The sequence below is a fragment of the Carassius auratus genome, unplaced genomic scaffold (assembly GCF_003368295.1).
Source record: "Carassius auratus strain Wakin unplaced genomic scaffold, ASM336829v1 scaf_tig00042172, whole genome shotgun sequence".
Lineage (NCBI taxonomy): Eukaryota > Metazoa > Chordata > Actinopteri > Cypriniformes > Cyprinidae > Carassius > Carassius auratus.
In genome coordinates, this window is record NW_020526704.1 from 9,116 (window position 1) to 21,700 (window position 12,585).

Here is a 12,585-nt window from a genome sequence, read left to right on the forward strand (position 1 = left end):
AGAGAGAGAGAGAGAAAAAATGGTCAGTGCTGTTTATAGTAGGTGTTGGTAGCTGGTTTTGAGGCCAGGGGTTGGTGGCTCCCATTTGAATCACTGTGGTTCCAGGCCAGCCATTTTTCACAGTTCCATCAAGTGCTAAACTGTTCCTGGTTTAGGTCTTGTTTAATCCCACCATGGAGAAAACCCTCTCAGCATAGGTATTTGAATGAGCAAGCACTAACACTAATGCAGCTATTTTAGAAAGCCTCCCTGCTTATGTCCCTCACACCTTGATGGACACAGGAGTTATCTTGTCTGCAGACTAAGCACCAGTAAAAAGAGCTGGTGGTTCCCATTGTGATGAATGGTGATCGGGTTGACCACTCCTTCTTAAAGGAACACCTACAGGTGGCTGCTCTACATAACCCTCTCTTTTTCCCTGTTTCCAGTGGGTTCTCCACTGTTTCCTCTATGGTCCTCCACAGTCTCTTCCATGCACCCATCCTCTTCTGGCACCCTAACTCCCTCCCCTACTGTATTCTCCACAGCCTCCTCCTCTGACCTAGCCACCTTTTTAGGGAGCTGGGCCCGCATTCATAAAGATTCTAAGAATCCTCTCAGAAAACTCTTAATTTAGCTTAAAAACTTTTACGTAGGAGTCTTAGCTTAAAAGCGATTCGGGACCGATCTGAGAGCAACTCTGAGTAAGGAAAAGACAAAAACGTTTATCTTAGTGAGGAGGCGGGGTTGAACCGGTTGCTATGTATGACACAATCTTTTGAAGACTCTGATTGGCTGGTTGTCCAAGAAGGAAAAAAAAGAGTGATTTTAAGTATAGGGTCTATTCTAATCCTCACTTTAAATTTACATGCGTAATTTTTCCTATTTGACCGTTCTCTCTCTCTCACACACACACACACACACACACACACACACACACACACACACACACACATTATATGTGTGTATATGAATTCTATTTTTTTATTTACCATGCTTTTAATTTCCTATAAGGTATTTGATTGGCTTAGAATGATAAAAATTGTCCACTCTTTCCAGTTACAGTGATTGCTGTCCTATTTAAGTGGCGGTTTGAGTGTTGGTTTTAATGTATCAAACATGGAATCAAAGCCAAGAAGAGCGAGAAAGCCAAACTGGACAGAGGAACAGTGTTTACTGTTAGCCCAGTTAATGGATGAACACAAGGCCATTCTTAAAGGAAAATTCAGACACAGCAAGGGACAAGAAGCAGACATGGACAAACTATTAACGGTTCATTCCCCCTGCTTGTGCGCACCTAAGCCTGCTATATTCATAAATGCAGTTTTTTGAGCTTGCAAGGTGGGAATGTCCAGTGGAAACGAAATGAACTGCGACACAATAAGATGTTCTGAAAGTGCTGTAATTGTTTGTGTGATCACTGCTTACAGAAGGTTGTGACAGACCCAAATCATCACTATTGCATTGTTGCATGTTCCCAGTTGCCAAATATTGTAATGTAGTGATTACTTTAATTTATATATTAAATTATATTATATTAAATTATTATATAATCTATACCGTCTTATTAACTCATTGTCATCCATTGTCTGCAACACATTTCTTCTGCCTCTTCATCTTTCTGCCATTTTCTCCTCTGCTAAAGAAACTCTTAAGCCTCTTAAAAGTCCTCGTCTGTGCTCATAACAAATTTTACCTTAAGACCTCTTTTAAGGGATAAGATGCTTTCTGAATTACTTTTTTCTTTACTAGGATTTTTTTCTTTAATTTTAAAAGTAAACGCCCACATTTCTAAGAATTTTCTTAGAATTTTGTCACTAGGAACTACTTTTTGCATTAAGATTCTTTATGAATACGGGCCCAGATCTTTTAGAACAAAGCATGAAAGATTGATCCTTTGCCTCTTCCCTGACATCTTTGAAATAGACGAATGCAATAATCAATATTATACATTGGATAAAATATAATGAAATAGCCTAGGCAAAACGTTTTGAAAATGGGGACCAGGATGAGGTGCAGTAAAAATAAAAGGAAAGAATTTTTTTTTTTTTTTAAACTATTATGGATACTGCCATACAAGTATTATGGATAGGCCTATTATAGAAGTCTCTTATATAAAACTGTCAGAGTAGCCCCGCATCCTCTTCAACGTGTAACTTTGGCAATAAAAAATAATAGTGGGCTAATAATAGGCACAAAAGCTACGGCCGACCACGTATAATGGCCAAAATTGCGTGCGTGTCGGGGTCATAATAACCATCAGACCAAAACATATCTTAGACTGTTTTTAAAAAATGTTAAATTAATATATTGATAAAAAAAAAACATATAGTGAAAATCTGTGTCATTGTCTTGACAAGTCTGTAACCGTAACGTTACCTACTTCAGCGAGCGTCTGGATCTGTGTTGCACACGAGCCTGTAAAAATCTTACCCGGATACAGCAATGCTATTTTCTGATTGGCTGATCGGTAGCTATATTTTTTTATTCGATTAGCAGGTGCGTGTCAGGGCCTTCGGGGAACTCACTTGATTCCTCTACGTTACCTGTTTCACTGTTTAAAAAAATAGCGCCGCAACTTGGTGGGCGTTGTCCTCGTAATGTCTCTGCGTGAGAAATACAAGGTGTGGCGTGTGAGCGTGTGAACGGGTTGAAATGCGTGAGTCTCACGCCCAATGCGTGAGACTTGAGAGCCCTGTCTATTGTGCTCTTATTTATGAAAGTTTGGGCTTTTAATCAAATCTTCATCTGTAGATGATAGCTTTTGACTGTTTTGTTGGTAATCTTTCAATGGATGATTGGAAATTGCTTAATTTATTTAACCTTAACATTTACACTTTACTGTTTATCGATGACGTCACGTTATCAAGGAGCGCGAAAATTGGCAGAAAACTAAAGTTGTTTTGATCTTTTATGGTAAACATAAAACTGTTCTGCGATTTCAAGAGTGACAAAACAATCCTTCTGCAACAGAAGGGAGTGTCCCAAGATTTCAATATTTCTGAAGGGAGCTGCTGACAGAGATGTAGGAAGCGCTGAAAAGGTTAAGTAACATAATATGCATTTTTTTCACAACATATATCTCAATGAATCTGTTATTTTATTTATTTATCTTTTGCATTTCACCTGCTCTAGCTTGTTTCCATCTAATAAACCTGGAACTGCAGACTAAATATCGTTGGCTCTGTGTCAAATTGCTTGTTTTGTTCCTAGATTCTTCAGTGCTGATGGCCTGCTGCATCCAGCAGAGTCGCAGTGAACCTACTGTAAGACAACATCTCCAAGATGCTATTGACCACAAGACTAGTACAGTAAGTCAAACCTCAAATATACAGTACACTAGTGTTCAAAAGCTTGAAGTTGATACAATTTGTAATAATTATCTTCTGCTCACCTCTGTAGTAATTATTTGATTAAAATATGTAAAAAGAGTAATATTGTGAAATAATATTACAATTTAAAATAACTGTTTTCTATGTGAATACATTATAAACTAATTTATTCCTGTGATGTGCAGCTGTATTTTCAGCATCATTCCTCCAGTCTTCAGTGTCACATGGATCCCTCAGAAATGCTGATTTGCTGCTCAAGAAACTTATTATCAGCGTTGAAACAGTTGTGCTGCTTCATTTTTTTTGTGGAAACAGTCACTGAAATTTGTCACTGAAGACTGGAGTAATGATGCTGAAAATTCAGCTTTGATCAAAGGAATAAATGACATTTTAACATAATATTCACATAGAAAAGAGTTGTTTTGAATTGTAATAGTCACAGTGTTACTATTTTACTGTAATTTGATTCAATAAATGGAGCCGTGGTGAGCATAAGAGATTTTTTATAAAGGCATAAAATATCTTACAGACCCCAAACTCTTGAATGGTTGTGTAAATTACAGTTATGATGTTCCTCCCAGTTAAATTTTATTAAAATGTATTAAATGTTACTCTGGCATATGCAGTCCATTCTATAGAGACTGTGTCTGTTCCCCAAAAACAGACAACAAATAATATGTTTAGTAAGGGATCTAGAAAAATTATTTCAGTTTAAAGCTACTAGATTAAAAATAGTACTCAATGTACTCCATTGGTGAAATAGTAAAAAGTTCACATTGCCTGAAATGATATGAACAGCAGCTATGCTAATCTTTCTCCCTTTGCTTTCCTGTTTCTGCAAATGTCCATCCCAGGGTTATTAGAAACTGCACAGCACAGGACTTGCAGGACTTGTGAGGACTTCAGATGATACCAGTACTCAAAAGACCTTAGATGATGGCAACTATAGATGGACATACAAACTACCGCCACTGCAAAAAAGGTAATGTTAATTTGAAAGAGCTGTGTCACAGTATCAAGGGCTCCCTTATCAGTTCTGCTTTCAGTACTGGAGAGTAAAAGATACATTTGTTTTGTTTGATGTTTTTATTAGTACATATATGTTATCTTGCACATTTTATCTCCCCAACAGATTCTAATTTGAAAGAAGTTTATAATGCATGTTCGCTACTCCCAATTCAGAAGACTGAATCAGCCTGTGTATCTGAATGTTTCTCATACTCACTCCTCTCTGCCGCGTCTGAATTTGGGATTTTCCTTAGCTGTCAGTTATAAACTTCAAAATTAAAAGAAATAAACATTTGAAATATATCAGTCTGTGTGTAATGAATAAATATAATATACAAGTTTCACTTTTTGAATGGAATTAGTGAAATAAATCAACTTTTTGATGATATTCTAATTATATGACCAGCACCTGTATATCATTGCTCTTTTGTTGATTTTGATTGCTTCCATTGTCCTCATTTGTAAGTTGCTTTGGATAAAAGTGTCTGCTAAATGTAAATTTAATGTTAATGTGTATTTAACTATATTTATAAATATTTATCTGTATGTTTTATTTTGTAATAATGTAAATGTATTTGTTTTATATCTATACATGCAGTTGTGTTCATGTATGTATATTTATTTGTCTAATTTTTATATTTTAATAAAGCAGTTTAGACTACATGAGTGTTTTCTTTATTCTGGATTAATTACATATTCTTTTGTGTCTAGAAAGGGTAAATATGGGCCATATCTAACCCAGAAGCCAGCCACAACTGGGACGGATCTGGGCCACATCTCAGAAATGGCGTGGTTGACATCTGGGCCAGGTGTCACCCATGCCATTTGTGAGATGCGGCATGGATCTGGTACAGTTGTGGCTGACTTCTGTCAGACAAAACTGGTTCAGATCTGGCCCAGATGTCACCCACACCATTTCTGAGATGTGGCCCAGATCTGGTTCAGTTGTGGCTGACATATGTCAGCCAGACTCAGGTTGAGTCATCGCCGTCATTCCGCGCGGTATGTGGGCCAGAAGAATATGGGAGATGTGGGTCAGAACTGGGCCACATGTCATTTGCTATCTGGGTTAAGTTTGACTAAACATTAAAGTAGTCCTAACAAAAATCTTGTGTTTTCCTCAATGGAATACATTTTGTGTGTTCTTCATTCTTTAATATTCAATATTGTCTAGTTTCGACCCCCAACACGTTTGACCAGCAGATTGTCTCCGTTATGTCGAAGAGCCCCGCATGGTTTCTCTCTCTCTCTCTCTCTCTTTTAGAAATAAATAACACCCTTATGCCCTGTTATTGTGTGAACAGACATATAATTTCATGGTAGCCCAGCTGATGATTGCCAAGCAACAAAATAAATTCTGAAACTCGAGTTTCTTTAGCTGAATAAGAACAATGAGTGGAGTTCAGGGGGGCGGGACATCGAAAGTGAAAGTAGCTACAGAAGCCATTTTAAGAAGCCAGCCTTCACCATTTTTGCAACGACATTCTGCGGCATTTTTCTCCGTGTTGCGATCACACAAACCATAATTAAGTATAAATAGTAAACCATTTGGACCGACACTGAACAAACAGGTAAGACGATGCTTTTGGGTCCTAAAAGAAAGAAAGAAAGAATAATATAATTTGTATGCATTAAGTGACTTTGTAAACGCCTCCGATATGCGCTCGTTTATGATGTCGACTTACGGCTTGAAGCTATAACATAACTGAATATTTTTTGTGTTGTTGTTTTTTTTTTCAGTAATGCAGCCAACTTCGGACAAGCTTTGCCTTCTTTTGATCGGTAAAACCGGTTCAGGAGTGAGCGCTTCTGCAAACACTATCCTGGGAGAACAAAAGTTTGATTCCGCGAAGAGCCTGAACTCAATCACCGACAGATGCCAAAAACACACAGCTGAAGTGTCAAACAGAAGAGTTACAGTAATTGACTCTCCAAACCTCTTTAATTCAACTGACATTGATCTGACAGTGGAGTTAAAGAGAGGACTGGTGATGTGCTCTTCTGGAGTCCACGCAATCCTTCTGGTTTTCCCTTTACACACTTTCACTCAGCAAGATGCAGATACCATATTCTTGTTCAAGCAGATGTTTGGTGAAAACGCCATGAAACACACATTAGTCTTGTTCACACATGGAGATGAGCTTCAAAATAAATCAATCAGTCAACTCATTAGACGTAATGCAGAGCTGTCCAAACTAACAGAGGAGTATGGAGGGAGATATCACTTACTGAACAACAAAGATCTGAATGACAGAGAGCAGGTCACCAAACTCCTGATGAAGATCCAGCGAATGGTGTCTGAAAATGACAACAGCTGCTACACTTTACAAATGTTTGAGACTCAGTCACTCGACATATTTCTGAAGCCAAAGTATTTGTATGTGGTCAGTGTTGTCATTGTGATAGCTTTGGGTTGTGTGAGTATGGAGAATGTAGGGTCCTGGGATTTTAAAGCATTTCTACATGCTTGTGCTGGGGGAGTTTTATCAGCATTGGCAGGTGTTGCTTCCGGACTCATTTGGACAAATATATGGAAAAATAAGTGCCGTAAGGCTGGGAAATGTACAAAAAGTCTTCTGAAAAATCTGAAAGTGCTGGGAGTCTTGTGTGGCTGTGGTGCTGGAGGAATCAGTGTGTTTATTCTGGGTCCAGTGGGGTTAACAGCTACATTATTGAGAGGAACAGAGGGGGGTGTCATGGCTTATACCACAATGATGAAACATTGCAGAAAGTTATGATGAATTAGTCATTCTCAGTATGGTCACAAAAATATTCATTTTCTTTTTTTATATATCATTAGCATTGCCGTTGTTAAAAACTTAACTGTTATAATATGAAGAGTTCAGATGCAAAACCTTCTAAAATCCATCTGAAAATCTCCTTTAAAATTTGCATTTATATTTGGCTGTTTATGTTCAGTAAATTCACTTTAATGTCATTGAATATCTTCTTCTCATTACCATTATAGTGAAATGACTTAAACATAGGAGCTTGATAAAAATGCTAATTTTGGAAGAAAATTTCTGATGACTTTTAGAGGGTTTTGAATCTGAACTCTTCATATATTGATTTACTCTGATCAGTGTTGTGTCTCATAAAAAAAAAGAAAAAAAAGATAATTTGTTATGGTTATAAAGTCCTTTGATTAAACAATGAAAAATAAAAAGTATAATAAACAAAGACAATATTATTTGAGCAGATTTACGTTTATTGTAACAATGTCAGAATGTTAATAAATAATTACCAACGACTTAAATGGCAGAAATCCAAACAGAAACTGCTTGAAAATCAGATATCTAAATGATGAGTCAAGGTTTGGTGCAAATAAAAACAAGGAAATAATACAATATAATATTCTTAACAGTACAGATAAATGGTTGTAAGGGTCTTTGATAATTTCAGTTAAGCACATGCACATAATGTCACTTTCCATCCTGTTTTCTTTAATAAAACTTTAGGGGCCCAGTCCCTCATCATCTCCCAGGGATTGACAAGTTTTGGTACAATGTAAACATCAGTATTATCAATGCATTTGATAAACTGTGTTGCTCGTTGTTGCATCTATCAAAAATAATATTAGTCATTTTTTTTTCATTACAAAAAGCAGGAAATAGAGAGGAAAATATAATACAAGTGAGAAAAATAAATGGTTTGCTTTTACAAAATCTAAACAGTATTTACAAAACAAATCATGATTGTAATAACACACATGTGTCAGTATAAAGTCCAAGACCACTGGGTTTAAAAAGAGGCTGTACAATTAAACTTGAGCATATTCTAAATTTAAATTGGTTTTGTGATGCATCTTGTTCAAAGTTGAAAAACTTGTGTGCCACCTCTTAATCCGCCTCAATCTACAGTGTGTCAATGCAGTACATTTGAATTTTAAGTGTACAATATTTCAATCAATATGATAGGGGAGACCGGGTATGGTTGTAACACTTTTTTCTTCAGCACCCAAAACTACCTTTTTTTTTTAGCTACACGTCTGAAACTTTTAGGCAAAGTACCCACATTTGTGTACTACAAATGGAAACAATTAAAATTTCTTAAACTATATCACAGACTTCGTGATATGATGACAAATACAAGGTGGTCCTTTGTTACAGGTAGACAAAATGCACAAAAACTAAGGGTACTCCAAGTGATATGCTACAACAACAGTTTTATTTTAAATGAATAGCTGCAACAATCAAATATGTGTGAATATGGGAAGTGTATGAGAATATTGTGTGTTTTTGTGCATGCACACGTGTGCGTTTATGTGTGCAAGTCTGTGCGTGCACATTCATATGGGTGTGTTTGTGAGTGAGAGCAAATTAACATACACATATTTACCCCCACTCCACAGAATGAACAAATGAAATGCATTCTTTATCAGTCACAATGGTGACAATAACAAACAAATTAAATTAATTGTTAATCAGAGTCACAGTAATGACAAATGAAATTGGTCAGGTCTGGAGTGCATGCCTGGTAGGCCCAAAAGCTACATAAAACACACTTGACCCACACTTCTTTGGATCTTGAATTTCTGAATGGTTACATGCACACGACGCACAAATCTTCCTCTTCTGAAGAGGAGTTATCAGCATTCACCCTTTTCCCGGCAGGTTTTTTTTTTACCTTCTTGTTTTTGCTTTTCTCACTCCCAAAGATTTTTTTTCAGATGTTTTTCCCTTTTCGACTACTCTTCCAATGCCAGCCTCACTGGTGTATCAGTGAGGATTTACGAGCGCCTCTTCTTCCTACCCCTACCTGTCTGTTTGCTTGGGCCTGCTTTTGGAAATGGCCTAATGAGTGAAGGACTGAAGGACTGAACGACTGACCTACGATGGACCCCGAGGTGCTCGGCATCTCATCAGAGTGCAGGTGGACTCTTTTTAAAAGACTGGCATTGACTCCACAATCTGTTTTTCTCACCCAACTTCTAGGCATTCTGTAGAATTATTAAAATCACAAAAGTGTTCTTAGTTGTATGTAAGGGGATGGTTGTAACACTTTCAAAACACGTGTTACAACCTACCCTGCCACTGTCACCCACTGTTTAGCTAGCTGCATTAGCAAGGTGCTTTGAAATTAGCAAGAGGTTGATATACCATTCTTTACTAGAAAAACTACAGTTCGACCTGATATAACTCATAAAAGATTATCTACAACGGTAGAAGTACTAAACAAAATCTTTTTCTTTTTTTTTACTTTCTTGCCTCAGAATTAGATTTTCTGCTGTAGCTTCAGGAGAGATAGCAACACAGACTGGAAAACCTCCATGTAGGATTGTAAAGGAAGCCTGAGGAAACTAAAATTGTCACATGACTCCTATCTTATCCCTGGTTGGTGGAATTGGTAGTGTTACAACTCTCCCCGTGTTACAGCTATACCCGGTCTACCCTACTTTAAATTCATTTTTACAGCAGGCATTGAGGGTGCTTATTAGGGATTATTAGGATTGGATTTATACCCTGTCAAAATTTCTATTGCCCAGTTTAAAATATCCCATAATATCTGCAACAATTGATCAAAATGCCATTTATTTGCCTTTTCCATCATCTCATTGGTGTAGCACTTTCCTCCATTTGCATCTACCATGGTGTCAATCATCTGAAGTAATTGACTGACTTGCTCACGGTTATTCCTGTCTCTATTGTTGATGACATGATATCGATTCCCACATTTGTTTAACACACTAGGCAGGAATTTGTTATTTTTTATGCCTGACTCTAATTTTCTTCGATTGCATTCATCCCCGTGTGTGAAGACAATGATAATGTGCTTCATCACATCTTCCCCAAAAACTGTCTCTACACGCCTCAACATGTCTGCTTCCTGCTCTGTGAACCGGCCATATTCAAATATTAAAAGGAAAGCATGAATTCCTCCTCCAGCTAGATGCAAGCTCCTTCCAAACTCTATAACTAGGTTTTTTGTGTCAAGTTTTGTGTCAAAAAATCCAGGCGTGTCAATAACAGACAATTTTTTCCCATCTACGTTTGTGTGTTGCACACTACTTTTTGTAGTTACAGCATTCACATCTTTTTCAGACCTAAATACTTCACTTCCTAGGATGGTGTTTCCAGTTGCACTTTTCCCGACACCAGTCTTGCCTAGAAGCAATATTTTACGGGGAGCAATATTGTTGTTCTCATCAGAGGAAGTGGTCCCTGGAGCTGTTGCAAAACAAGGAACTATCAGAAACACATTTTTCAGGGTCATTCTGAATCAATTTCTCAGATTTTCCTGACTCAGAATTTAAATAAATAAATACATGAATGAATGAATGAATGAATCATAATCAAAATTTCGCTAGGGACCCTTCACTGAGTTGATGACTAAGGTTAAATACATTTTATCAATTCTGAATTTAAACTTTTGACTTTGCCATTGTTATTACTTACATGTAGAAGGTGAGCAGTGTCTCTGATCTTGGTTTTGCAGTACCTTTGCCTGTAAAACAGAGAATTCATTTGTTTCATAGAAGATATGATACTGTATTCAGAGAGAAGATAAGACAGTGAACTTAGAAGAGGTTTCAGGCAAGTAAATTAGGTAACCAGTAACAATTACAAGTCCTGGTTAAAAAAACAAATGTTTTTTTACACATTAATTATGTACTTAGAATGTTTACATATGACTCAAGGACAGCTTAAATTAATTAAGAAAACATTTGCTGTTTTGTGGAATAAAAGACAACATATGCTATAGAAACAGAACACAGTGTGTTTTTTCTACATCTTGTTCAGTGCTTATTCTTTTAATTTAATGTGTTTGCTAATTTATGTGTTAACTTACCCCTTGGATCTGGTCCTTTTCTCCATGATGTGCTGTGTGGCTCAGTTGGTTTTGGGCTGCAAGATAAAGAGTTAAATCTGAAGTACTCAATTTGCTCAGTAAGCAATAAAAATGTGTGCCAATAATACAGTATTTATTCAAGAATCCAATACAATCCATACTTACAAATACTCATATTAATAATTTTTCGGAGTAATTCTTCTGCTTGCGTTCTGTTGTTTAGGTCATGTTTGTTGTTAAAAACTTGATATCGGTTGTTAAGTTTCTGCACCAAACCTTGAAGATCTTCTGAGTCTTCCATGTACTGTTCAATGGTGACCTCATTACTCTGTAGCTCATCTCCTTTAGTAAAGATAATCCAGGTGTTTTGCAAATGCTTGTCCCCTAAAAACTTCACAACTAAATCAGTTGCTTTTTTCTCTTGTTCTGTATATCTATCAGTGCTAATCACCAATAGAAATACAGTGGGTTCTGAATCATCTAAGTGAAGAAGTGTCTGGCATTTCCTCTCAATATCTTCACTCTGAACCGCAGGATTTAAAAATCCAGGTGTGTCATAAACACTTACATTCAGTCCATTAAAGGTCACTCTTCCACTCTGAACATCTTGTGTTACTGCCTTTAAACATTTTTTTGATTTAAAGTTAGTCTGTCCCAAAATACTGTTTCCTGTGGCACTTTTTCCAGCTCCAACTTTCCCAAGCAGGACCAGATGATAATGCGGAGATGAGGACTCATTTGTCATTTTGCTGTCAATTTCAGACGATCTTAAACAGACAACAAGGGAGAAAATTTATCTAACAACATCTGCATATGAAAATGTAAATAACTAAATAGTTTTTCTCTGTTCATCTGTGGTGTCACTCTGAGTTCTGGTGTTCCCCACAGACATTGAAGGAATACATGAAAATATTTTGTGTGTGCCTAGGCCTATAGGGGGGAAATATGAACAAATGCTAGCATTTAAAATGTATTTAAAATGTATAAAGAAAGAAATTAAATAAAATACAATTGGTATCTCAGAAAAATCCCTTTTTTATATATATACTCTCGAGAAATTATACAAACAAGAGCTCATTAGCATTCATCGCATTTCCGCATCTTAGCTTAATTTAATATTGCTTATTTGACGAAATAGACCTTTGAAAAGAGAATTCTGCTTTCCTCGTGTAAAACCACCGATTACAGAAAATACAAATAATCTTCAAAGACGTTTTCTTTCAAATAACGTTTTACCAAGCTGCAAAAACATTTTATATTTGAAATACAGAAATTGTTCATCAGCGGAGTTGATTAGCCTACTGTACATATTTGTTTAAAATGCTGGAGTAAAATAAATAATACATACCCTATATCCTAGTGTGAACGATTTTCATGACTATGTATAGGTCTATATGTCAGCGACGACAACAACAACAGCCATTTTGCTTTCACTTCCTTGTACGCAGTAAAAAATTAGTGATGTCCGATTCTTGAA

At 36.6% G+C, this 12,585-nt stretch overlaps 2 protein-coding genes across 2 annotated transcripts; one reads left to right on the top strand and one right to left on the bottom strand.

Moving 5' to 3' along the window:
• The first annotated feature begins 5,771 nt into the window (after nt 1-5,771).
• Nucleotides 5,772-7,670, top strand: LOC113085760 (GTPase IMAP family member 7-like). Its single transcript, XM_026255250.1, has 2 exons — nt 5,772-5,890; nt 6,060-7,670. Exon 2 carries the CDS (start codon nt 6,062-6,064, stop codon nt 7,055-7,057), a length of 996 nt encoding a protein of 331 aa, XP_026111035.1. The 5' UTR covers nt 5,772-5,890; nt 6,060-6,061; the 3' UTR covers nt 7,058-7,670.
• A 355-nt stretch (nt 7,671-8,025) lies between these two features.
• Nucleotides 8,026-12,585, bottom strand: LOC113085759 (GTPase IMAP family member 8). Its single transcript, XM_026255249.1, has 5 exons — nt 12,457-12,585; nt 11,274-11,875; nt 11,109-11,164; nt 10,715-10,763; nt 8,026-10,486 (listed from the first exon to the last, which is right to left on the bottom strand). The coding sequence occupies exons 2-5, from the start codon at nt 11,851-11,853 to the stop codon at nt 9,753-9,755; spliced, it is 1,419 nt and encodes a 472-aa protein (XP_026111034.1). The 5' UTR covers nt 11,854-11,875; nt 12,457-12,585; the 3' UTR covers nt 8,026-9,752.